The 27,620-nt window shown below is 47.5% G+C and overlaps 2 protein-coding genes across 2 annotated transcripts in view; both read right to left on the reverse strand.

The window, feature by feature from the left end:
• Positions 1 to 2,306: 2,306 nt before the first annotated feature.
• Positions 2,307 to 6,746, reverse strand: S1PR1 (sphingosine-1-phosphate receptor 1). The gene is made up of 2 exons (XM_077825016.1): positions 6,625 to 6,746; positions 2,307 to 5,142 (listed from the first exon to the last, which is right to left on the reverse strand). The coding sequence occupies exon 2, from the start codon at positions 4,996 to 4,998 to the stop codon at positions 3,856 to 3,858; it is 1,143 nt and encodes a 380-aa protein (XP_077681142.1). The 5' UTR covers positions 4,999 to 5,142; positions 6,625 to 6,746; the 3' UTR covers positions 2,307 to 3,855.
• Positions 6,747 to 9,737: 2,991 nt separating this feature from the next.
• Positions 9,738 to 27,620, reverse strand: part of LOC144269525 (putative oxidoreductase ZK1290.5) — an 81,960-nt gene continuing 64,077 nt past the window's right edge. The window contains 2 exon segments of the mRNA XM_077825280.1: positions 9,738 to 13,656; positions 13,659 to 13,736. Coding sequence (XP_077681406.1) covers positions 13,600 to 13,656; positions 13,659 to 13,736 — 135 coding nt within the window. The 3' untranslated portion in view covers positions 9,738 to 13,599.

Genomic DNA, 27,620 nt, shown 5'->3' on the forward strand with positions numbered 1-27,620 from the left:
AGCTACCTTTGTGCCTCCTCAATTTTGGCCCCCCCTTCTCAGCATAATTTACAGCAGCTGCAGGGATTGCGTTTCCTTAGAATAACTTTGAGCATCCCACGTTGACTGCTCCGTGGGCCCCAAACATCTGGAGTATAGAGCACTCTGACCACAACTCCTCCATTACACAATATTCCCACTACCATCCCCTAAAACACTGGTCACTACTGGAGGATGGCACAGCAACTTTGTTCACCCTACCTCACCCAGGGAACTCTGCACCAGGAGAATACCCAGGTGCCAAGATGCAGCTGTTTTCAACCCCTTTATGGCCCAAAAACAAAATGTAAAGGGGCCAGATCACAGCCCTTGGTGACTCCTGTGAAACCCATTGGTTTTGCAGAGGTAACTAATTGGAATGGAATGTAAAATTCTGTTGATGGTGCACAAGGAGGAATACAATCCAGCTCCCTCTCTTGTTGCTGTGTTGGCTCAGCCGGGCTAAAGGAGTAAAAAGCAGTGAAAACTTATTTTTGCCATGAAAGTGAAACGGATCTGACTCCCCGTGTACAGGGAGCAGCTCTATGGAGTAGGAAGGTGCACGTTCTGCAGGGTAGAATGCTCAGTAGCTGGCATAAACCTGTTGATTTATTGGAATAGATGTCAGTGGCCTAGAGAATCCACATAGAAAAGGGAGAAGGAGGTTAAGTAGATCTGTACGTCTCACTTCCTGACATGAACCCCTAGTTTTTATTATATACGACATCACCTCTATTCCCAAAGTATGAATCTCTTTGAGAATGAGCGGGTATGTCCTAACTAGCCAGGAAGTGAGTTACCAGTCATCTGTATCAGGAGAGTTCCTTCATAAAGGCTGATATACACCCATGTGCAGAGGGGGTTAGTATGAGGCTAACGCATCACTTTCTATTTATTGCATAAAATGCAGTAGTGCCTAGAGGGCCCCAACCAAAACTGGATCCCCACGGTACAAACACATCATGAAAGGCAGTCCCTGCCCCAGAGAGCTTACAGCTTAAATAAACGAGACAGACAAAGGGTGGGAAGGGGGAACAAAGGGACAGTGAGAGGAAATTACTTGCCCATGGCATACAGCAGCTGGAAATAGAACCTAAATCTCCATCAATTGCCCTATCTATTGAGAACATCAGTTCTCATTCCGAGGGCTTAAATGTAATTTAAGTAGTGCATAATCATCATTCCAGCCCTCTGCATGGTGGGGAGGGGAACAAATCATACACAGAGCATTTAGCTTATGTTCCCTATTGCCTATCAGTGCCCTAAGTCACTGCCAGAATGTAGGCCTAAGCCAAGAAAAGTTTTATCTTTTGCACAAATACAGATTTGACGTTTTTTCCAGCTTTGCTCAGGACAGTAATTAAAAAGCCTAGGAAGTGAGTATACATGAAATCATTCCTTCCGTACAGGCAGACAGATGGAGAGAAATTCCAGTCTGTTTCCACTCTTTTGTCTTCAGAGCATTTTTGGAATTTCCTTCAGGAAGTGAGAGGTTCTGACCTAAAGCCTTCCTCAGTTAGTAGGCTCCAGTTTCCCACAGTAAACCTTGCACAGAAATGACGTACTGCATAAGAAGGTGAGGTTTATCTTTACGCCCCAACTGTATCCTGTATAAGCTGAATGAAACTTTTAAAGTATTACCTAGAGAGAATGGCAGCAATAGGGGAAATGGAAGAGTCAAATCTTGGAAGAAATACAGTAGCTACTGAAAAACATTGGCCAGATCCTCAGCTGACAAAGTCAGTGGAGTGACATTGATTTACGCCAATTGAGGCTCTAGCTTTATATTTTAAATATAAACCACCTTGATGTTTGTAATAAGCTAACAGCAAAATTCACAACTATTTTTAAAGATTTTTTCCCCCATTTCCATATATAATTACAACAGAAATGGGACTGATTAATATATGACTTAATCTCTAATGCATGAGCTCCTGAATTATATGGTATTTCACTTATTCCCGTCTGGACAGTAGCTGCAGTAATCTCCATTATTTGCCATAGTGAAATTTCTTGCTTTGGAGCATAGATATATTCAAGTTCTTTTACTGGCACCCATCACCTTTCTATTGGAGCACCTAAACAATCATGTTCTTGTATCCTTTTATATTGTTTTGTAAATAAAGGTGTCATTATGGATCTATGTCCTTAATTGAACAGAAATGTCATGCAGAATCAGCTTCATCCAATGTCTATTGAAATCAATGAGAGTCTTTCCATTGACTTCTATGATCAATTAATCATGCTCCATATCTTTATGATAGTACAAAAAAATTGTGATAGTAGCATCTTAAAAAAATCAGTTTATTAATGTTTAGAAATCAATAAAGCTATGTGCAAATTGAACAATAAAAGTCAAAACATTTTAAATACTATTTTTTAAAAACAAAGAAAAAAATCAGTTTAATTGCACTGGAAATCATACTACAAAGACAATATTTTTATAGAAAATCACTTCTAGGTTTCGACAATAACTGTACATTAATCAATTGTTCAGCTACCCCGATACACTTTTTTGTTATAGTAATGCTCTAGGTGTTTGAAGACTTCTGCATCTCGTTAATTATATCTATTGAATACATTCAATCCCCTTAATGCAGGTTAGAAAAATACCGTAATAGAAATGATGCCATAAAACAAATACATTTAATTTAAATTAAAGGTATTTCTTACGTGAATTGATAAAATACAGATATCTTTCCTGAAATTATGAACATTCTAATCAAAGAACACAAAGTAAGTGTCAAAAAATGTCTTGCATTTTGTTATGGAAGTACATTTATATGTCATCAATAGCCATTTCACTTGGACAAAGGTCCTTTTTTATTTCTCTGAATCTCATGGTATTCTATACAGACTTTCTAATCAATCTTTACTATGGAAACACTATGGGCCAAATCCTGAAGTTCTTTTTCAGTTTTTACTCTGTCCTTACTCAGGCAAAAACACTGATGCCAATAGTACTTGATATTATATTTATCTTGTCAAATATCACACGTTAATTTTCTCTTTAACTGTAGTTTTATCCTGTAACTATTATGGTCATGTAATTTATTTCATACTCAATATAACAAATCAATAGATCTATCGGGCCAAATGCTATTCTGAGCTCCTCCCATGCAATCCTGTTGACTTCTTTGGGGTTATATGAATGTAATCGAATGCAGAGTCTGGCTCATGATCGTAAAAGTAATATGAATTTTCAGCACAACTTCACAGAACTGATCTTGCTAAAGAAAAGCTTTGGACTCCGCAGATGAAATCTTATTACATCTAAAAACTCAGGAAAGTGATGCCAGCCTATGGTGTCAGTGATCTAGATTACATTGGTGTAATCTCTTTCCTGCTGTGTGCCAAATGGCAAACGCTTGTGACCCAGGATAGTAGAGCCATCCCTAAACTTGGTACAGAAAGGTCTTTTGTGTCAGGGCTTTTTCTGCAAGTGAAGAAATAATAACTTCACGTTCTTCACACAGAAAAAAAAATTCATTTTCCCACCCTCCTCCTTCTGCCTCTCAGTCATGCACATACTCGCACACACACACATGGCACCGTTTCACCAAGGCATCAGTCTTTCCGAGTTATGAATACTCCTGGCAATCCTGAGTCTGCCTCAGTGCAAAGACAAAACATGCTCCATAGGGAAATGTTTTCAAGCCAGAACAGTCTGTCCCACTTCCTGAACTCCACCCTTGCAAGTGCCCTGCTTGCCTCTTCAGAACTAATGCTACCTTGCTCACTTAGGCCATCTCTTTGGAGTTGCTACAGTGAGCAGGTAGCTTCTTGTCTGTCAGGTTTCAAAGGGGAGGCTTTTAAATATGCCCCCGATGGATACTTCTAAGAAGATGAGTTGACATTGCCTGAAGACATGATTGTCTCCGGGCAGTCACCCTCATCCTTCTGTGGGTGGGAGGAATTGTCAGATTTGCTTCGGCTAAACTCCATCCCTCCTATGATTGGCCTCTTGAATTTGGCCCCAGAATCTGCAGAGGGGCATTTGCAGCAGCACAGGATCTTGATGAAGGCCCTCCGCATCTCTTTGTTGGTTAAGGTGTAGATGATAGGGTTCGTGGCTGAATTGAGCACAGCCAGTACTAAGAAATATTCAGCTTTGAAGAGGATTGAACAGGCCTTCACTTTGCACCCCACATCCAGCAAGAGTAGGATGAACAAGGGACTCCAGCAGGCAATAAATGCGCTCAGGACAATGATGACTGTCTTGAGTAAGGCTAGGGATTTCTCTGAGCTCCTTGTGGCTTTGGTAATGTTTTTTCGAAACGTCAGCCTGCGGCTCCGAGTCCTGACCATGGAATAGATCCTGCAGTAGAGGACAACGATGGATAATAAAAGACCAGTGAAAACTGTAGTGCAAAAGAGAATATAGTGCTTATGGTAGAGAGGCAGCACAGTGGAGCAACTCTGCAGGTGGTCGAGGCAGTTCCAGCCCATAATAGGGAGCCCCCCTAGGATCATGGATATCACCCAGCAGGCACTGATCAGTAGGAAGGAGCGGAAACTGTTGCTCCCATTGTGGAGTTTCATCTTCAGCATGGTGATATACCTCTCAATGGCAATGGCCAGCAGGCTGAACACAGAGGCTGACAGAGCTACAAACATGCTGCCTTCCCTGACAAACCACTGGGCAGGGGTGAGACTATAGGTTTTGTGTCCAGATAACAAAAGGTTGGCAGTATAAGCCACCCCAGCCAGCAAGTCTGACAGAGCCAAATTCCCAATGAAATAGTACATGGGTCGATGAAACTTCTTGGTTTTCCAGATGGTCAGCAGGACAAAAATGTTCTCTAAGATGATAAAGCAGCAAATGATGATAAAAACCACTGAGGTCACTTTTATTCCACTGTCTGCCTTCTCGTTTAACTTCCCTGTGAAGTTGTAATGTTTCTTAATGATTTCAGAGTTGACATAATCGCTGACTGAGTCATTGAAAACTTTCTTCTGGCGGCTGCTGGTAGAGTCCATGGTTCCAGGCTGAGTGGCACTTCTCCAGCCGCCCACTAGAGGGTGAAGTCAAGTAGAAACCTCACCGGCCACCCTTGTGGCAGTATCTTTGAGGTGGAGGCTCCAGTGTCCGGTACTCCCTGGGTAACCTCAGACACCACAGCCCTTAAAGCAGGGGCATAAACAAAGCAAAGAGTCAGAGGAAGGGATGCAAACAAGGTGGCAAACTGAAAACAATGTAAAACAATCTGTTCATTTCACTGCATGTCAGGTTTAGATATTAGATCACAAACGAATCACTAAGGTCCATTCACCCTCTCCCCCCACCATGTAAAAAAAATGGCTCAGCAAAGTAAATAGATAAAGCTCATCCAATAAAATTTTTTTCTTAATGCAGATTTGCACAAATAAGTAAGAGAAATGGGACTTGCACTGAGTGTCGATATCTCACCCAGTGTGAGGGATCCCAAGGTAAGCCAGTGGAAAACACAAGTTCCATCTCTCTCTCTCTCAATTTCTCAAACTTTTGACATAGGAAACACCTTTTAAAAGTTCAGGTTTAGAAAGAGAAAAGGCTTGATTTGTTTTAAATGCAACTGAAAATGCACAAAATGAGTCCGGCATGAAAATCACTTGACTGGAGCGACCTCACTGTTTTTCCACTATTAACATTCTAAATGTGTTGTGAGGGAGGGCAGTTCTGCAATTTACTGATGCCATCTTGAGAAGAGGTAAAGGGGTTGGTGCTCACTGATGTGTGTAAAGAGACCCATCTCAAAGCTGTAAGCAGAAAAGCTGCCCCTACTCACTTCTATTTGGCAACATCATCCTTTGCAAAAGTTGTGCCAGTGTAAAATTCAGAAAAGCAAATAAAATAAGCTATCAAACACATTTTGTAAGTCTGTCTGAAACAAAGGAATGAGCAAATGTCAGTTTGGAATTTAGTTATGGCAAATACAAATATAACATGTATAAACACACAAAAAAGAAAATTTATAAGGCTTGTAAAATTATAGGTGCCACTTAAGGGTGGAAGTAAAACAAAAGCAAATGAATTAGCTGTGTTAAATAATGCAATGAAAGCAGAAAAGAAAAGATTATAGAAGTAGAGAAGCAGAAAGTGGAGTCCCAGGTGCCTAGCATGTTAAGGTGTGATATACAAGAGTGATCTATTGAGTGATCAGATCATTACTTCTCTATCAAATTCTCCCAGAGATCTCACTAACAAATTTGTGTAGTTTTACTGTGAAATATTCTTTTGCCTACTCCTGGCCAAACACAGTTGCTGATGCTGAGTAGTTAACAGTTGCTAAGAACACTGGCTATTCTACTTCACTCATCAAAATGAGAATCACAAAGCAGAAACTCTGTGTTTGTATGGTGCTTGGCACAATGGGTCTCCATTCCTGGATGTTTCTGAGGTACACTACCGTAATAAACCTGACTAATAATAATTAAAGCTAAACCCACATCTACTCCAGCAGAAAGTAAGGGGAGGCTCAACTGCCGATGAAGGAAGCTCTTGAGTCAGTAATCCAGTATTTATTCTGGGGAAGACTCACTCAGAGCATTGATTTTTAAACGGGGATTTATACCAAAAAGCTGGTTTCTAGTGCCAGCGTCCCAAACTGTGCTCCCAATGCTTACCTTGCTCAGAAAGCGTTCAGTCTCTGAAGCCACTGCACTCTGCATCTCTACTGCCCCAGAAGGAACTCCAACTTGGCTTTGTTATGCAAGTGGCTTTAAACGTTTCCTTTAGCTAGTGGTCTCCACCCCTTCGGTTTCCTATTTTTCTAAAGAGACGATTTAAGCAGCTTTTTAACTCTTCAGTAACCACAGGCTGATTTCGTTGCATCTGCCCTGCTGGGTTCCTTGACACACACAGCTGAATTCGAGATCTGAACCCTAGACAGGGTGCGGTGTCCTAACTGAAATCAGTCAAGCAGAGAAGCTTCGGGCCGCCAGGCTCAGCTCTCCTCCCACCCTTTTCTCCGGTGCCTGAGCCGGCGCTCCGCTGCCGGCGCGGAAGGGTTAATCCCATCTCCCTCCTGCTGCAGGGGCTCTAGCAGCTCGGGGGCTGGGTGTTTAACACAAAACACACATGGGAAGAGGCGCTGAGGAGCCAGCCTCAACGCTGGTGGAAGCCCCTCGAGGAGTCACTCTGGAGCTAGCCTGGTACAAAGCAGGGCTAGCCTCTTCCTCTCCCTTCTACCCCCAGATTTCATAGCCAAGTCAGCGACAGGATGCAGAGCTGGGGAGACCCGAGATTTCAGCCAGAGGAGGTGGGGGGAGACCTAGCACGAAATGACTTCATTCTTTTAACCCTTGAGTGCCTAAAAGACATCCCAATCTCCCACCTCCCAGAGGCCCCCTGCTTCAGGCACTAGGCAATGTCACCCTCTCTGGGATCCTTGCTCCCCCGGGGGCATCAGTGCCCCACAGGGGGAAAGGCTGTCTTTGAATCGTGTTGGCTCCCTCTAGGTGGCTTAGCATGCTTGAAATGCCTGTCGAGATGCCCGCTTTGCTAAGCAAACTGGATTGAGCTAACAGACCCTTCTGCCCGGCAAGGCGGAGCAAATGTGAGGTGAGTGGAAACCTGTACATCAGCTCCCCTGGGAAAGCAGCAGTTTGGCCCGGAGAACGCCCTCCTTCCGTCCTTGGAGGCAAGTGATGGCATCGCAGGTCTTCTTCCTTTTCACTGCTGCCCAAGGAGTACCACAGCAGCAGCCGGGACCCCGTCCGCCCTTCTGCCGCCAACACTAGGATAGTGACGACTGAGGCCTGGGCTCCCCTCTTCCACCAGCAGACATTGGCAGGCTCCTGCAGCTCCAAGTGTTAATGCCAGGACCTGCCTGTCTCCTGAGAGCAGATGGCCTATGCTGTGCGCAGTGTGCTCCACTTGCACTCCTTGACCATGTGCGATGACAGCATCATCAGTTCAGGGGTGGCAGGTTTGTATCATTTTTGGTGGTGCCCAGAATGGGTCAAAGTCCTGCCTCCCCACCCCCACCTGCATATTGGTGCACATAAAATTAATGGGGTGGGGCCGAAGGGTTTGGCTGTGGGAGGGGCTCAGGGCTGCGGCAGAGGGTTAAGGTGCAGAGGGTGAGGGCTTTGGCTGGGGATGCGGGTTCTGGGGTGGGACGGGGCTGGGGATGAGGAGTTTGGGGTGCAGGCAGGCTGCCCCAGGGCTGGGGCCAGAGAGGAGGGACTCCACAGTCCCTGCAGCCCTCTCCCTGCTGGCAACAGCAAGCTCTGAGGGAGGGGCCCCCTCTCCCCCGTGGCAGCACACTGACCAGGCACTGTCACTGCATGTGCTCCTAAGGGCCTGGCCCCTCTCAGGTCCAGAAGCCTCCTCGCCTCCCCTGTGGTGAGTGCCGGGGGTGGGGTGGGGGCTGCCATCACACATGTGCCTTCTCCCTCCTCAGCCTGCTGCCCCCTTTTGTAGCTGGCAGTGGCCAGCGAGGGAGCGCAGTGCGGAGCAGCAGGGCAGCTGCCCAGGGCGCAGGCAGAGATGCTCCAGGGGAGGCGCACAAGAGCAGCAGGCAGGGCTGGGGGATGCTCCAGGGGAGGTGCCCGGGATGGCTGGCAGGGCCTGGGGAAAAGACCTTGCTCCAAACATTGGTGGAGCTGGGTCCCCGGACTCTGAATTTTCTGGAGCACGGGCACCATGGGCCCATATAACTTGCCACCCCTGAGCATATTGACCCCAGAGCCAACGGTCACAGTCATGAGCCTTTTATGCCAAATAACTAATCTGTCCCTGATTCTTCCCCCTCCTGCCCATTAATTCCAACATCTACCTTTCCTATGCCAGCCAACAATAGAGGACCACGGGTTCCAAACTAGGATTTGTCACAGATGAGAAGGAAACTCCAGCATCTCTTCTGTTCTTTCCCCCCCAAGAGATTCTCTAGATGGGGTTAAGAGGTAAAGAAATCAGGATGACAATGATGGAGACCATACCAAAAAATAGTGTCACAGTGTGCCCTTTGTATGTCATTTCATATGCTTCTGTTCCAGCTGTGGATTTTAAAAACAACACTTGTGGAATGAGTTGAATAAAAGGTTTGTTGTTATTGCCTCTAAAAATGGAACATTTCTCATTGTTTTGTGCCACACTGTTATACTTGACCCCTTTTTGTGGTAACGTTCTTATCTACAAAAGGTAGTGTGGGCTAGTGAAATGACCATATTTTGGGTAGCTAATAGCACTTGAGATCTGACACTAACTCCCTGTGTAGCCATGAGTAATTCACCTAAATTCACTGTGTATCAGATTTCCCATCTGTATAAAGGAAAAAAAAAAACCACTTACCTTTTGAACTTCCATCACTGGGTGTGGTGGTGGGGGGGGGGCATCCTGAGGATTGATTAATATTTGTAAATATCTGAAGATGTGAAGCACTTTCATTCTGAAAAATGCTAAATATTGTAAATTCATTATTTATTATTAGAACAAAAAAGGCAGTGACAGTGACTGGTGCTGAGAGAGAGTTGGCGGATACTCCATGGATAGAGAATTTGTGTGTGTGTGTGTGTGTGTGTGTGTGTGAGAGAGAGAGAGTGAGTGTTACATGGGGTTTATTCACTCTCCTTTTAAACTTTTGAAATAAATACTATTCTGTAGTGTTTGGAATATTAACCCTTACTTGGGTGGTCAGTGTGGCTAACCATGCAGAAACCTTCTTCCCCTCCCTTGCACTGTTCTCTTTACCCCCACCCAAGATCACAATACAAAGGAACATCACGACACGCAATAAGATTTTAATAAATTAGGTCTTTTATTTCATAATATTACATGCAATTCAGTTGGCAATAACACTGCCACACAGACCAGAGCATCTCATTTTATTTACGTCGATAGTCATGTTTCAATTGCTCCACACCTCTCCCTGAATGATTCAGCTGAAATTGTACTTGAAAACAGACATTTACTCATCTACCACAAAACTAGAATCATGAAAGTTCTTGAGAATGGAGGAAAATACAGCGGTTAAATTGCAACTGTCAGAAAAGTCATGCAAAAATAAATCATGCTTGAGGTTGACATATGCATCCCCTTGTAACTGCCTTACATACACAAGTTGCATATTTTAGTGACACCCCTTATTTAGCTTATTTATGAAGACAACTAAGTGGAAGTGAGTTAATAGATATCTTTTTAAATGTGTTTCTTTTCAGGAAATACATTCTTCTGTAACCTTACTCTAAGGTAGCAGTACATGAAAGTAACGTGCTGTACTTGGGGATGACTCAGGGTATCTCTGTACTGATTTTTAGGTGTCTGGTCAAAATCCAGCCTAAAATGGTCCTGACTGAAGTTGTTCTCATCTGACTATTCAGTGGCCTGTGTAAAATGGCTTGGTAATCTCAATCCAGTTCTCAGGAATCAGGTGCCCACATCACAAAATCCAGCATCAATGCTGGTTGACCACCCCTACTTGACATCCGTGTTGGCAGCTCAGCAAAGTACATGGAGGCTGAATTATCTTCTTACCCTTTCAGATACTCTCCCTAGAACAGGCATGATGCATGTTATTTGTCACTATCTTTCCTACACTTCTTTTGTGATCTTTTTGTCCTCCAGGTGCATCTCCTCCTTTTCTTCTCTCCCAGCCTTTTCCTCTGCTTCTGCACTTTTTCCAAGGCTAATTTCTAATGAGTCCTTTTGGTGCTTTTCACTGGGTTACAGACTACAGGAGCACAGGCAAAACCAAACTTTTCTGTTTCTGGCTATATTGAACAGGCTGAATAACTCCGGTTCTTATCCTGATATCTGAGAATAAGCACTTTGTCTCATGCAAGCATTATTTCTGAGTCACAATAGCTGATACAGTACTGGAAAAGAAGCAAACTCCAGGGCTACTTTTGGTTTGATTTTGCTACAGGCTGTTTACCTAACCTGAATCAACTGTGAAAAGACAAGTGGAGCTTCAAAGAAGCAAGAGCTAGGCAAGAGGCAAAGACTTGTTAATTCTGCTGTGCACCCATTTGTCCAAGGATAGGTTCTCTCCATAATGAATCCATATGGACAAGGAGAATTCCCCACCCTTCTTTCAGAGGTTCTTACCCCATTCTACTCCCTTTAAACTGTACACTTTCCTCTCTTGAGACAATAAGAGTGCATAAAGAGCTAATGAGTACCCATCTCCACGGGGCACTGTTACTGCTCCAGGAATTGGCCCGCAGGAGGTGACTGCATATCTAGTGAGTTCCCCATCTACTGAGTTTATCACCTTTGTGATCTGAACAAGATATCCCAAACTGGTTCTGCACCTGGGTACTCTACATCACAACATGAAGTGTTACTGTCCTGTCACTTTTTCAGTATAAATAGTTTCGTTTTGCGTGTATACCAAAATCACCCCAGTAAAGCCGGGCACAATTGCACTGATGTGCTTGCTATTCCATTGCAAGTCACAGGAGAAGCACCCATGTATATCAGGGCTAAGTTTGGCCAAGGTCTTTCTTTTAGCTGTGCTGTGACTTTCTTCTTTTCTTTCACTCTTATTGTACCAATCCGAAATGTAAATGAACATTTTGTGTCAAAGTAAAGCTGCAGGCCAATTCAGATGATTAAGTTCTTGTATAATTGATATCAGGTAAATTTCAGAAGATCTACTGAGATAACAGTTGCCCCATATTTTTTTAAGAAATGAGACTGTGAAAACGATGACCCAAAGCTTATGTATTACTTAAGGAATGCCATCTCAAAAACAGTGTGAACAGAGATATTGTGAGTTTGTATATTGAATAGGAAATGGCCAGAAATTTATCTCCAGCTACTGATGAGTAGCTGGCTCTTAGAGGGATACAGTAGGTCACCTGAATATGTATCTGCACTATTTACCATTGTTGTTGTTGTCTATTAATGAACTAGTTTACACTAGCATTTCATTCCGTCCTGGTTAACGACAGAAAGGGAACTTTTCTGTTAGATCTCTTAACTTTCCTAAATTTAAAATGACTGCTGGCTCCACTGTGAAGGAATGCTGTATTGAATACATCCTAAATTATCCTGCTATAAAATCTAACATCTCTGAAATTCCATGTATTTGGCTCATTTGAACTTTCTGCTCTGGAATCACCTGTGTTCAAGATCAGGAGAAAGGTTATCTTTAGCCCAGAATTAGAGAACAAAGGGACATTGTCCCTGAATCTCAAATACATCAGAAAGCAAATTTCAGTGGGAGGGATGTAGTATAGTTAAATGTCTAGCAGTGGACTGTTACAGAGCAGCCACTTCACCCGTATGTTTTCTTAAAAAGTTGGGTGTCAGGAAACCATGCGACTGGGAAAGTTTAACTACTGCTTCCAGTAGTTAGAGCAGTGGTTCTCAAACTTCTGCATCAGTGACTACTTTCACCCAGCAAGCCTCTGAGTGCGACTCCCCCACTATCCACTCTGAACATTTTTTGTAGACTGCCCACAATTTTTTGCACACAATCATTTGTGCAGTCAAACCTTTGAGTCTTTGAATGCAAAAAGTGCTTGTTTCTTTAATAAGACAAAATGAAGACTGGAGATCAGGCACCATGAGAGCTATCAGGGCTGTTCCTTCAAGTAAGTCAGGACTTGATGGTCCTTGTAAGAGTGCCAACAGCGTAGCTTTGCCCAACTGAGGAAGAGTTCAGATAATGGCCTGCAGTGTCCTGGAAGAATTTACAAAATTAAATGAAAACGGGAGAAATGTAAACTACAGAATGGAGACTCTGAGTCAGATTCTGATCTCTGTTGCACCACTGTAAACCAGGCGTAACTACACCCAACTTCAGTAGTTTCTCTGGATTTGTACTAATGTGACAAAGATCAGAATTTAGCACTCTGTTCACAGTCCAATTGCGGAATCCCAGATTACAAATCAGGATATACTGGTTCTATTCCCAGCTCTGTGATTGACTTGCTATATGAGCTTGCACAAGTCACTTAACCTCTTAGTTTCCTCATCTGTAAAACAGAATACGGCTACTTACTTCCTTATGGAAAGCACAGATGGATGTACTAAGTACTGTTTTATTTTTTTATTAAGAAACTCACTTTGAACACGTTATAACATGCTGAAGTGAAAAGGAGTTTTGCCCATAACTGAAAGCTGGATTGAGGAGACAATCCTGCTTCCACTGAAATTAAAGTCAGATTCCTAAAGGTATTTAGATTTTTAAAATGTACCTTTCGAAAGCACGTAGGTGCTTAACTTATTGATTTCAACTAGAGTTAGGCACCTTAAATGCTTCTGGAAATCTCACTATGTGCCTATCTCCATCTTTAGGTGCCCAAATACCTTTGAAAATCTGGGCCGGAGTGCCAGAACTCCAATAGATATAAACTGGTTCAAGTCTTGACTGAAGCAGGGTCCCAAACAGTAGCAGCTGAATTCAAATATGGTGAGGTTGAACAGAATAACTCAAACTATCAGAAGAAAATATTACAGAAAGACCTGGACGTCAGAGAAACAGAGTATTAAGAAACGTGTGTGTGTGAGAAGAGAGAAACTAAGCCACATTTAATTCACTTTGTGCATATAATAGTCAACATCATAAGCTATTGACAGGAGCTTTAAAGGTAATAGAACAATGTAGATGTGAAACAGTTTTGTGCAGTTCAAAATGTATTAGTGTTTCAGTTGTTGCAGGTTAGAACAATCTGGTTTGAAGTTATCCTTTCCATAACGGATAGGTTAGGTGAATCAGTTTTTTGTTGATGTTCAAAGAATCTAAAAATTCCAGATCTTCTTCCCTCAGACTAAAATCAAAAACCTGCGTTTGAGGGAAATAATACAATGATTAGAGTAAAGCAGGTAAAGATAGATTGTTTACTATAAATATGCTATCAAATAATAAAATCAGGTTTCATTCTATTGTTAAATAACATAATAATATTCATCATGATTAACTTATTTAATGTGTATATGGGTGTCATAAGACCTCTGGGGGGTTAGACTGTAATTTAGCATTAATTAAACTGACTTCTATTTCAAAGTGATATTGAAAAATATATTTCACTTATTTGTTGCAAAGCCTAAATTAGTGTTTTGTGTTGCCATATAATACAACTTATTTTTGTGAGCTAGACCAGTAAAAAATGGGTGAAATCAGGAGCAGCTTAGTTCCAAAACAGTAAGAATTAATAAGCGTTAGCACACTAGTGTCTGAATTACAAGTACAGCACTGAGTTTATTAATGCCACTGCAATAGACAGAGAAAGGGGGGAAAAAAGAGAAAGTCAGCAGCAGGAAATGAAAATAGGATTGAAAGGAGTTCAGTAAGTGACTTGAAATACTTTTACCAGAAGTCACTGCATCCTCAGAAACTTTACTATATCCCATCACTACGTATCTTTTTTGCACTTATTAAAATATAACAGAAGTGCCCTAGTGGTGCAACTGGATAACATAATACTAACAAAAATGTAGTGGAAAGATATTCTCAAACTCACTTTTACTCCAATGATGCAAATCAGTCCAGCAAAATTCTATTGTTAGCTTTCTCTGTCTCACCAGCAAACTTGACATTACTGGACAGAGCATCAGAGCTAAACACTGAAGTCAAAGGAGCAAGAATATAGTCTCAATTGAAATATCTGCCACTAATTGGAACCTTGTTTATGTGTAATTCTGAAAGAAACTGAGCAAGAAGACAATTCCCTAGACAGAATGGATTGTGATAATCATCTTCCAGATAAATCAAAGGTGTGTATAGCTGTAGACCAGTATTTTATGATAATCGTGCTACACTGGACATATTATATGATTAACAAAAACATTTGCTGTGCCATTAATATAAGGCCTCTATTAAAACAGCCTACTCTTTCTATGCCAAGAAAGTCAATTTAAGCCACAGTACAGGACTTCCATCTCTATACTCCAGAGAGTGATCATTTACCAACCTTGCCATGCACCCAGTTGAATGATTTACCACAAATTCCTCCAGCAGTGGTAGACTTAATTTATTTTTATGGGATGGATCTATGCTGTGGAGAGCCATTGGGGAATAAAGAGCTCACAGAAAAGAACTCTCCCTTCTCTCTCACCATGAAACTGTAAAAAGTCAGACGAAAAAGGGAAAAAAAACTGTATTTCATAGCTAAGTTATGGATTTATTTAAGGTCGGCGCATCCTTGGTGGAATATTGAAGCCTTAGCTAAAAAAACCTGGAACTCCCTTTTATAAAAATTGGGTGGGGGAAGAGCTAACTATTTATGGAACTATCATACAGCTGATATAAAGTCTTCTTTAGTAGTTCTGCGTCTGAATTGCTCTCAGTCAGCCTTGAGAAGTCCACTCTCAAAAAGTACATCAAAGATGCCCCTGTAAAGGGCTGGCTGTACAGGCTGAGCAAGAGGGCTACTGATGGCAACATGTTAAAAGCAGCAAAGTTTTGTGAAGTTCTTTGCATGGGTGACTGAGATCTGGTACAAGTGGCTTAGGGCAGTAGATCTCCTAATGCTGGCTCTGTTCTGTCCACACTTAGCAGAGATCATTTGATGTTATCACTAGTGGATATGTTAAACAACACTGGGTGGGGGATGCAGCAGTATTAAAATTGAGCCAAATTAATCTGACGGTCTATGTTGGCTTTTATTTCAGTGGGTTCTGAAGGTACTCAGAATCCTGGAGGTTTGAGCTCTTAACCCTTAAGCCCTGGTCCCCTTGCAAGTCATGAGAGATGTTCTTTAATCGTTTGGCAGTAGTTGTAATTATTCCTGTTTGGTGCTGAGGATGGATAAGTGGCTGTTGAATAAAGATGGCGAGTAAAGTCATGTTTATGTCATAAATATCACATGAGCTCATTACAGGGAATACAGTTCAAATATCCCTTCAGAAGCATTGCATTCTCAAGGGAGGTTGAGAAATGTGTGCAAGGATTAAGTTCAAGTCTACCAAACAGTATCACGAAATGTTACCACTAGGTTGACCCATCTTTAACTTCTATTGTGTACATTGAAGTCAGGGACCTATTTCTCAGATCTTCAAAGCACTAGGAGGAGATTTAACCATTTTGTCTCCAATTAACGTCAGCAAGAGCAGCGTCCTTCTAGTACAGTGCTTTGAAAGAGTGGTGTTAATGTTATCAGAAAGCAACTACCTTTAAAAGGAAAGGAGATGATGTTTACCACAGTGCACAAGGGTGGCAATATATATTTCTAACTTCTTGACATTGAGGGCTTTTGAACTTATAATTATGACAGCCTGTTTATTACATGTTGTTCAGAAAAGCAATACAGATATCTTTAAGTTTAGACTGTGGGGAGAGATGTTATAGAAGCTCTGATTTTATGCAATCACTTCTGCAGCTTGGTCAGAAATGCTTTGTGTCTGCACTTAACATAATGACCACCGGTATTTCTCAACTAAAGGGTCTGAGATGCCTTTAAGCCACATAGTATATAAGCTGCCAAGAAAACAGACAAGCATAAAAAGAAAAGGTTAAAAAAAGCCACTCTTAAAAGATCAGACAGGAAGCTACTTGACTGGGCAGCTACCTCGCCCTTCCCCTTCAATTTTTGTTTATTTTTCTCCTTTCCTTATTTATTGTTTCAAATTAGTTTCCATTCCCTGAGTGATCAGCGTGTTCTAGCAAAGATGGTTGATTAGACGTACATATGCAGTACTTGATTCATCAGTATTTCAAATCAGGTGATACTTAACCCCAATTAAAGGGTCCGCTCTAATAGCTTAGTGTGTTAATAATATACTGTGACAGGGTCGGGCCGGATGGCTACAGGAGAGTAATAGAAGGCAGATATATTAGCCCCAGGTTAAGTAGGTCCCTTTCCCCTGGGTAAGGTAACAGGGAAGGTTTTTTTTTTTTTTTTTTTGAAACAGAAAGAAAGTTTATTGGTAACGCTTACAGAATTACCAAAGAAAACAAAACAACTATGCAACAAAACAACGCAATCAGAAGGTATAACACAGCAGCTTTCAGGAGGGAGAAGTGTTCAGGCTAGCCTGGGCCCAGAGCGGGGGGGCTTCCTCGACACTCGTGGTCTTCCACCCTCCTGAGTTACCTGGTGGCCTAGAGCGGGGGGGCTTCCTCGACACTCGTGGTCTTCCACCCCCTCGAGTTACCCAGTGCCGCGCCCAGTGTCACCGATCCTCCCTCTCCTGAGAGTGCCCGGTAAGATGGGCACGGCTGCGGGGTGGGCGGTTTAGGGGTGGGGGGGGTAGACACCCACGTATTATAGGACCCCTCCTAGATGACAGAAAGGATGGTATCCACAGCAGCAACGGCTGGGGCTGGTGTCTCTCGCTCTTCCCCTCAATCAAAGGGTCAGACGGAGGGAACCGGACGGGGTCACCGAGCAGAGAACCCCAGACAGCGCCCACCGCTCCTCGAAGGCGTCAAGGGAGTCGGTGGACGCTGCCCAGAGGAACTCCGCCCGGATACGTGAATGTACTGAGGATCGGAAAACGGCCCCACAATCGCAGGACATTTCATGGGCCAACCTCCTCTCTCTGGTTTTATAAATGGCTGTTTTAGCCAAAGCTAGGAGGAGGTTGACCAGAAGATCCCGCGACTTTGTGGGGCCACGGATGGGAAGTGTATAGATAAAAAGGTGAGGGGAGAAATGAAGCCAAAAGCGTAACAGAAGATTTGTGAGGAGCCGGAAAAGGGGCTGCAATCTGGCACACTCTAAATACACGTGCGCCAGGGTTTCCCTCACATTACAAAAAGGACAAGTATCCGGAATTGGGGTAAACCGTGTCAGAAACACGCCCGTGCTCACAGCTCCGTGAAGGAGCCGCCAACTGATGTCCCCGACGGGCCTTGGGACCAAGGTGGAATACAGGCTGGCCCACCGAGGTTGCTCACCCTCCAAAGGTGGCAGGAGATCCCGCCACTTTGTATCGGGGCGGGACACCAGGGTGTGGGCGTGAAGGGTGTGAAGTGTAAGTGTATATAAGTATTTCCGTGGTGCAATGTGAAAGCTAACCGGCTGCAGTTCGTGCAGCTGGCTTGCAGTGAAAGGGTGAGGGGTTTGCTGGGATCTACGGGGTAGGGGCCCGATGGAAAGGTCCGGCGGGCCTGGGGTAAGGGATGGGCGGGGTGCGCCCTCGCACAAGGCTCGGCTAACGTAAGCCCGAGCAGCGGGGGTCAAGGCGGCCTTCACCTCCTGAAGTACGCGCCGGGGGGTACGGAGGCTGGAGAGCCCCATGCGCCGAGCGAGCGTCAGGGGATCCAACCAGTCTCTCCGGTCATAGTCCAGGAGGTCTCCGACCCTCGTGACTTCCGCCAGGACCAACCTCTGGCGCACCGAGCGGGACTCCGCCACCTGCACACAGAGCTGGGGGTTGTGTAGCAGGGGCTCCGTGAGGAGATCTGCTCCCACGGTGGCCGCCATGGACCTGGTCGTTAGAAACAGTTTCCAGGTCCGGAGGAGGTCCTGGTAGAAGACCGGCAGCCCGGAGAGGTCTCGCGGAAAACCCCTCGGAGAAAGGTAAAAGAGCTGCCGGTCGTAGCGAAGCCCTTGAAAACGGCGCAGGAAGGCATGCGCCAGTATGCTCCACGCCGAACTACTTGCACTATAAAAGAGCCTCTGCAGGGCCTGGAGGCGGAAAACGCGGACCTGAGTGTACAGACACTTCAGGCCCTGCCCTCCTTCCTTCAGGGGTAGATGAAGAACTCCAACAGGGGCCCAGTGCATTCCTGACCAGAAGAACTCTAAATTTAATTTAATTCTAAAATTAATCTCCGGAGGTGGGTCAGGAAACCCGGGGCCGGGGCCAGGGTGTTGAGCCGGTACCAGAGCGTGGACAGGACTAGTTGGTTAAGCACCAGTGCTCTCCCTCGGAGGGAGAGACATCGGAGGAGCCTCGTCCATCTCCGGATCCGCTCTATCACCCCGCCCTCTAAATTTTGCCAGTTCTCCGGCGGGGAAGGATGCGTGGCGGAAAGGTAAACGCCGAGATAGAGCAGTGGACCCGCACTCCACCGGATGGTCTGAAGTGCGGATGGGAGGGAGCTTACCTGCCGCCAATTCCCCACCGCCAAGCCAGAGCTCTTGACCCAGTTGACTCGGGCGGAGGAGGCTGCCGAATAGATGGCTTGGCATGCCTCCACTCGCGCCAAGTCGCCCGGGTCCTGGACCACGAGGAGTACGTCATCGGCGTACGCCGACAGGACCAGCAGCAGCTCCGGCTCCCGCAGCACCAACCCTGTCATCCTCCTGCGGAGGAGACAGAGGAAAGGCTCGATCGCCAGAGCGTACAACTGGCCCGAGAGGGGGCACCCCTGCCGCACTCCTCGCCCGAAGCTGACCGGTTCAGTCAGGGTCCAGTTGAGCCTAACCAAACACTCCGCGGAGGCATACAGCACCTGGAGAAAACTCACAAACTGAGGTCCAAATCCAAACGCCTGCAGAGTGCCCAGGAGGTACCCATGGTCTACTCTATCGAACGCCTTCTCCTGATCAAGAGACAGGAGGGCGAACGATAGACCATCTCTCCGCCCGAGTTCCAAAAGGTCTCGGACTAGAAAGAGGTTGTCGAAAATGCTGCGACCCGGGACAGTATAGGTCTGGTCTGGGTGGACCACGTCCGCCATCACGGACCCTAGCCGCAGCGAGATTGCTTTCGCTACGATTTTGTAATCCGTGCTAAGGAGTGAGACGGGACGCCAGTTTCGTAGATCGCGGAGGTCCCCCTTCTTCGGCAGCAAAGCGAGCACCGCTCGCCTGCATGACAGAGGGAGGACCCCGCTCTGCAAGGACTCAGCCCAGACGGTGACTAGGTCTGGGCCGAGAATGTCCCAGAACGCGCGGTAAAACTCCACGGTCAGCCCGTCCATGCCCGGAGATTTATTGGTGGGCATGCGGCGGAGGGCTTCCGAGAACTCGGCCAGGGTGAGAGGCAACTCTAGTCGGTCTCGGTCGCCCATGCTGACCGTGGGGAGTTCCTCCCAGAGCACCTCGCAAGCGTCAGGATCGGTCGGGTCCGGGGAGAAAAGGCTTGTGTAGAAGTCACGGGCCCTCCCACACATCTCCTCCGGATCCGTGAGGGGGGTGCCGTCTTCCGCAAGAAGGCAGGTGACGTGTTTCTTGGCCCCCCTCGTTTTCTCCAGGGCATAGAAGAAGCGGGAGCCGCGGTCCATCTCCCGAAGGAGGCGGATGCGGGACCGAACGAAGGCACCTCGGGCCCGGTGGTCCTCAAGGGCCCGGAGCTCCTCCCGCTTCTCCCGGCACGCTCCGCAGAGGGACGGGTCCTCGGGATCGGCGGCCAGGCGCCTCTCCATCTCTAAGACCTCCCGTTCCAACTGCTCGATCGCCGCATTTCGCCGTCGGCTGGTGCCCCGAGTGTAGTCACGGCAGAAGAGCTTGGCGCGCACCTTCCCGAGATCCCACCATCGCCGCACCGAGGGAAAGGCACGCCACTGCTCTCGCCAGGCCAGCCAAAACTCCCGGAAGGACATCACAAAGCTCTCGTCCTCCAACAGGCTGTTATTAAAGTGCCAATAGGCCGGCCCCGGTCTCTCTGCACGAAGGGAGACCGTTACGGTGACTAAATGATGATCGGAGAATGGGGCCAGCCGAATGGTGGAGGAGTGGGCCTGTGAAAGATGGAAACGGGATAAATAAATACGGTCCAAACGAGAGTGGTGTGACCGATGGGCCTCCACCCGGACAAAGGTGAACGTGGAGGTGTCATCTGGGTGATGGTCACGCCAGACGTCCACTAGGGAGTGATGGTCAACTATCCCTTGGAGAATATTCGCAGCGGCCGGACTCGGTTCGGCCCCTGAGCGGTCCCGTTCCTCGAGGGTGGTGTTAAAGTCCCCTCCCAGGACCAGGCACTCGTGCGAATCCAGGGTGCCGAGAAAGTCGGACACCTGCTGATAAAATTGTGGCCTCCTGGAGCTCATTTGCGGGGCATAAATATTAACAAGATTAACAACAAGCCCTTCCATACGGACTCGAAGGTGCAACAGGTGGCCCGGCACGGCCTCGTTGACCCCTAGCACCTCAGGCCGTAGGTCGGGGGAGAACAGGGTCGCCACTCCAGCTTGCCAGGTCGCGAAGTGGCTAAAGTATACCCCGTCTCCCCACTCCAGCCGCCACCTGTCCTCGGCGGCCGGGTCCGTATGGGTCTCCTGCAGGAAAACTACAGAGTACCTCCCCTCCCGAAGGTAAGAGAGCACCTGGGACCTGCGGAGAGCCATCCTACAGCCCCTGGTATTCAGGGTCGCAATAATAAGAGGCGTCATGCGGAGGGCTGGGGGGGTGGGGGCCTCGTATCGGCGGGGGTGTTCAGGGCCCCCGGCGGGTTGCCCAGCAACCCGTGACCCATCCCGTGGGTGAGTAGATCGCGTCGGAAGCTGCGGGCTCGCTCGTAGGCCGCAGCACCGCGCCTTCCTTGCCCCCTGCCCTCCTTTATAAGGGCCCTTGTGGCCTGGAGGAGTTGATCAAAGTCCCCCCATAGCTGAAGAGCCAGCTGTGCCCTATCGCGGGCGCCACGGGTGTGCTCTAGGAACTTCCGTAGCGCATGCCGCAGCTCATGGGGGGGTGGGGTTACAATTCCCGAGGTGTTCCCTGATGGGCTTCTTAATACAGCCTCGTGGTCCGCTAAGGCGGGTAAACAGGGTGCGGACCACCGACGGGGCGTCTGACAGGCTGGAGTTATTAAATTCATTTCACGCCTTGGGGTGGAGGGGGATGGCAGGGGAAAAATTGCCACTCCTAATGGGTCGCGGCTAGAAAGTGCAAAGACTGCTCCCTGGGGGGAATCTGCAAAAGGCGGAAAGGAAATAACCCCAGGGGCGGCATTAACATTGCAGGAGGAGGGAACTTGGGCAGGGGTGGGGGCAGGGGCAGGGGTAAGGCTCTGGGGTGCAGGAGGCAGGCAGCTAAAGGAAAGTGCTTCCTGAGCAGAGTCAAGGATTAAGGGGTAAGGGAGGGGGCTCCCAATAATACTAGGCGCTGGCTCCATGGTGGTCTTAGCGGCCATGGCATCAGGTGGTGGACCGCCTTCTGCAGGGTGCTCACCCGGGAAGGCAATTAGGGGGAGGGAGCATGGGGAAAGGGAGGCTGGGGTAAGGCTGCCCAGCTCAAGGCCAGCCGGCAGCAGATCATCCCCTCCCTGGGTGACCGGGGTCAAATCTAGGGCCTCAATCTCCGCGTACACGGGGGAGAGGCCAACTCCTGCCACCCCGGGGGCCTCTCCTCTAGGGCCCGCCTCGACGGTCGCCCCGGGGTCCGCGAGGGGTTCGGGTAATGTCCAGGCAGCAGGGGGGTCCTCAGAAGTCTCGGAGGGGAGGGTCTCCCGTAGAGGGGGGATTCTACCCTCCGATGCCAGTCCGTCTTCCTCTCCCGACACCAGCGGATGGATCTCGCTCGTGGCCGTGGCGGGAGGCTCGATAGCAGTGCCTCCTTTCCTGGTCTTCCGGGGGGCTTCCGCGTCGGGTGGATGCAGCGGAGCTCGAGCCTTCCGCTTGCCTCGCTTCCCCTGGACTAAGGTCCAGCCCTCCATAGCGTCATCTGGGGGCTGGTTAGCAGGGGTCGTGTCGGGGGGCGGAGGCGATGGTTTAGGGGTTCGGGGAGGCAGCGGTGAGGCAACATGAGGGGCGGGGGTTTCTCCTCGGGGAGGGCCCTCTCCTATACCCGATGATATCCTTGCTACACCCTCCTCCATGGGCTCTGTTGGAGTGGTACTAGCAAGGGTGAAACTCCCTTGCTCGCCCGGGCGTTGTAGGGAAGGTATCTCTTGGGCCCGGACGGGAGCAGCGGTGGGTCGAGTAGGAGGAGGGTTGGTTTCAGGTGCTGGGCAGCCAGGGGCGTCGGCAGCGACGGGGCCGATGTCCTGCCGGGTCCCGGGGGTGTCGGGTGCCCTTCCCCCCCGGGCCAAAGGGCAGTCTCTGCGGACATGCCCCGCTGAACGGCAGAGGTAACACCGGGCCTCTCCGGTAGAATAAAAGACCCGATAGCGGGCTCCCTGGTAGGGGACTAGAAAGGACCCCTCAAGCGCCTCTTCGTCACGCGCCCCTGCCGGTGGTAGAAGCTGCACTTGCCGGCGGAACGAAAAAATGTGACGGAGGGTGGGGTCCTTGCAGCCCAACGGGAGAGGGCTGATGACAGAAACAAGTTTCCCCAGGGTGGAAAGAGCGGGTAACAGGGCAGCATTGGGTAGGAAGGGAGGAACGGAGGTAAGGACGAGGCGAACGCCCAAATCTTCTAACGGTTCTAGGGGGACAAACACTCCTCCCACCGTCAGGCCCCTCTCTACCGCCTCCTGGGCGGCATCCTCCGAGGCTAAGAAGAAAACGACCTTCCCATACATCTTGGAGGCCGCCACAATAGCCGTGGGTCCTACCACCTTCGCCAACGCCTGCACGTAGGTCTCCACGTGGGGCGAGGCGGGCACCAGGAGGCAACGGACGCCGTGCTTCCTGGTCAAGGCGGGGAAAGGGCCTCGGCCGCTGGTGATGGTGGCGGAGGCGGGGGGGGGGCGAGATGACGAGGCGGCAGGCAGGGGGGAGTCCGCTGCTGCCCGGGCATACGTCCTGGGGGCCGGGGGAGGGACAATCGCAGAGCTGGTGGAGGGAAATGCAGGGAGGGGCGCCACGGTTGATGACGAGGCCACAGCGGTGGGGGCAGCCCCTGCCAGGGAGGGCTCAGTGGTTTTAGCGGGGCCCTTTCCCTTCCACCCGCCCTGGCCCTTCCGGCGAACCGGGGGGAATTTCCTAGAATCTGGGGGGGGCAGTGGGTGCAGCAGCAGCAGCGATCACCCTGGTGCTTCCTGCTACCGGTGCCCCAGCAGGGGGGGTGGCAAATATCTTAACAATAGTGGTAGGGGGGGGACCTTGGGGATCGGGCAGGGGTGGTGGTGGGGGAGGGACAACTAGGTTTATTGAAGCAGTCTCGCCCCTCTCGTTCCCCGCCATTGTAAGCAGGGAGAGACAGGAAGACACCGGAAGGAGGAGGGGGGAGGGGAGAAGACGAGGTAGCCCCTCCTTCCGCTAGGCTGCGGGCAGGGAGGGGGGAAATACTGAGGGGGTTAAACTGGGGGAGGGGAGGGAAACAAAATCGGGGTCCAGTAATAGGGGCAAGCTGTGGGATAAGCAATCCGGGGGGGGGGGGGGCGGGTGCAGACCCACACACGTTTGTCCAAAGAGTCTCGGTTGGTCGGCTGTTCTGTCCGGTCCGGAAGGCAAAGTCCAAAGCGAACAGCTGGATCCGAAGGGAGATGGCAGGTTGCCAGCAGGGACAGACGGCGGGGGGCCGTGACAGTTGTAATAACGATGGGGGGGGGTGGGGGCACCGATGGATCGGGGGTGGGGGTCTTCACGCCACACCCCCTGTGCCACCACAAACGCGAGTAATCACAGTCAAACTCCCCCCCACGAGAGTGTAATTCAGAAAATTACTCAGTCTTACGGCCCTCTCACGATGATTTATATTATTTCGTCTGTCTGCTGAATCTTCTTCTCCGGCTGTGTTGGCTGTGTTCCAAGGCTTCCGGCATGTTAAGAATGTTGTAAGGTCCGAGCTGCTGGCAAAACGGCTGGGTCTGGGGGTTTTCACTCCCCCCTCCGGACAGCAAAATCAGCAATCTTCCCCCCCCTCCTCCGGGGGCTCAGCTGAGGCAAGTAGCTGCGCCCGAAAGCAGGCGTGGGGGGCGGCGGGTGCTGGCGAAGGACGTAGACGGGAAAAAAAAAAACAAAGAATCAAGAAAAAACAAAAAAAGCGTCTGGCCCGGTCGGGGGGGGACTAAGGCAGGTGCAAAAAGTAAGAAAAATCCGGGCCAGGGGGCTTTAGAAAAGAACAGAAAGCAGATAGCTGAGGAGCAAGCAAAAGACGTTCCGTTTCCCAACAGGGAAGGTTCCAGAACAATCAGGAACCTTCTGGAGACAATTAAGACAGACAAGCTGATTAGAACACCTGCAGCCAATCAAGAAGCTGCTAGAACCAATTAAGGCAGGCTAATCAGGGCACCTGGGTTTAAAAAGGAGCTCACTTCAGTTTGTGGTGCATGTGTAAGGAGCGGGGAGCAAGAGGTGCTAGGAGCTGAGAGTGAGAACGCATACTGTTGGAGGACTGAGAAGTACAAGCATTATCAGACACCAGGAGGAAGGTCTTATGGTGAGGATAAAGAATGTGTTGGGAGGAAGGCATGGGGAAGTAGCCCAGGGAGTTGTAGGTGTCGCACAGCTGTTCCAGGAGGCACTCTAGACAGCTGCATTCCACAGGGCCCTGGGCTGGAACCCGGAGTAGAGGGCGGTCCTGGGTTCCCCCAAACCTCCCAACTCCTGGTCAGACACAGGAGGAGTTGCCCTGTACTGTGGGTTCATGAAAACGGCCAAACTAAGGGCTGTCGTGAAGCTCCAAGGCGAGAAAATCTGCCAATAAGCACAAGACCCACCAAGGTAGAGGAGGAACTTTGTCACAATACATAATATTGGATAACAAGTGCTGCCCTCATCTTTATTTCAGCTCCTATTGGCATGGCTGGGGACTACAGTGACCATGTGCAACAATTTTCTAAGCCTTAATGTATGTCTGTATGAAGGTGAAAGCGTTTACTCTTTGGAGACAGTTGGTCTTACTGCATTCCATCCATTCTTTTTGTGTATTTCAGCCTTGACATTTATCCTTTATCAAAGAGGCACACCATAACTCTGAATGTGTGTGTGCATATACATGCATTTTGAGAAAATCTGCAAAAGCATCCTCTACTGCTGCCCTCTTGGGCGTTGTAATAAGAGGAAACAAGAAGTGGAGTTGGCTTTCAGTTTTCATACCTTTAGTGCTGCTTGTTTTCTTGGTAATTGAGTCGGAGTACACCTGCTTCTAGCACAAAACACAGTTACTCATATCTTGAAAGCAATGCCAAGTGATGCCTTTAAACTAACAGCTCATTTGCCCTCTTTTCCTTCCCCACCATTTCTGATTAGTTGGACAATACTTTAAAGAAATAAGAACACTGTAAGAATATTAGGATATTGGTGTAAATACATCTATATAGAGTTCTGATTCAAGAAAGGCTGAAAGAAGCGCAGAAAATGACAAGAGTTCCCTTTTTAAACAGCATAAAGTTAGTTGTAAAGTCAAAAATGTAAAATATGAAACCAATGAACCCAATTCTTTCATGGTCCAACATGACTGAAGCCAAAAGAGACAAAGAGAATTTTCCCCAATGCTCTTAAATAAAACTAAATATTTTAGTATTAAGCTTGAGAAAACAATTCACAAGGGAAAGAAAGCTACAGTGGTAACATGCATTATATTCCCAGCAGCTAGGAGATAACAGGATTCCATTCTTATGATACTGCGGGAATTAGTGCTTCCGAAAGGAAACAATGGGTGGTGATTAGTGATGGCACAACGTGCAAAACTACATATCACATCATGCCTGCAAGGAAGATAACATGTCAACTTTGTAACAGCATTATGAAACCTACATTAGCTCAAAGTACTGTGCACTTGACTTTAAAATGATCAGGCAAAAACCAAAAAAATCCTTACACCCATGACAACCAGGTGTAAGGATAGTTAGAGAAATAAGAATTACCAAGTAAAATAGTTACTTTCAGTAACTGTTCCTTAAAAGGAAGTGGGCTAGCAATGAGCCTTTCCCATACATACTATTTCTATCTGATAATTGACACCCAAGCCTTGTGAACATGTTCCTTGCAAGCAAAAAGAGATTTCATTTTGTACATAAACCAGCCTGTAAATTTAGAAGGCATGATTTTATCATTAGCTGGTATTAAATACTATTCAAGCCACTCAGTAGAAATAAAATGTCCAGTGACTAGTTCAGCTGATTAAATGGGCATACCCTTGATATCTAGTCCATTTAAAAAAATCAATTAAAAGCAGTTTCAAGTACTACACCTGAGATCAACCCTCCTCCCCCTCTTCAATGTTTGGGGGTGTAAAAAACATTTCTGTTCCTTTCAGCTGTGATAAAACCCACTCAACCAGAAGTAAACTGACTATTTGTATCCCTACAGGGAAACAGTGAGACTGTCACAAAATGTATTTAGATTCACAAAGAAATCCCCCCTCTAACTCTTTCAGGGATAGTAATCTTAATTTTTGTTACTTGCCTTGTCCTATGATGTGTCCCCATGTCCTGGGGAACTTCTTTCCACTACCCACCTAAGCATTTGGGTATCGCTATTGGAGGCAGGGAGAGAGCTGATGGTGGACTCTCTTGCTTGACCCCAGATTTGAGCAGAAGTAGAGGCTATGTCAGATGTACAATAGCCTCAGAAGAGTGAATAGTGAGCTACAGCAAGGAAGCAGGAAGAAAGCTTGCCTCTGAAGTGATCACTGCAGCTTGTAATGGGCCTGGAGAGGACACTACAATGAAATCATGGCTTAGTTCTAGCTGCTCAGAACAGTGAGACAAACCACTGGGAATGAGAGCAAAAAATAGGTCCTGTTCTGGCCTAACTAGAACTGTTCACCAGTAAGCTCCCTCGGTCCTTACTCTGACAAACTCCATCAATGGGAGTTTTGCTCGAGTAATGTAACTAAGCAAAGACTTCTATATCTGGCACATTTTTTTTTCCTATGCATCACTATGCTTGAAAAAAGAGGCAATATTTTGGCATGATGGTTGTTTTTTCAAAGTAACTACTGGTAAAACTCCAAACTATTTCCTGTAGTTTCTGAAATATTCCCCAGTGACAATAAGCAAAGCC

This window comes from Eretmochelys imbricata, chromosome 8, assembly GCF_965152235.1.
Source record: "Eretmochelys imbricata isolate rEreImb1 chromosome 8, rEreImb1.hap1, whole genome shotgun sequence".
NCBI classification, from domain to species: Eukaryota; Metazoa; Chordata; order Testudines; family Cheloniidae; genus Eretmochelys; species Eretmochelys imbricata.

Bases quoted from the DNA above. Each gene is read 5' to 3' on its own strand.
- S1PR1 (XM_077825016.1), bottom strand. From the start codon at position 4,998: ATGGACTCTACCAGCAGCCGCCAGAAGAAAGTTTTCAATGACTCAGTC.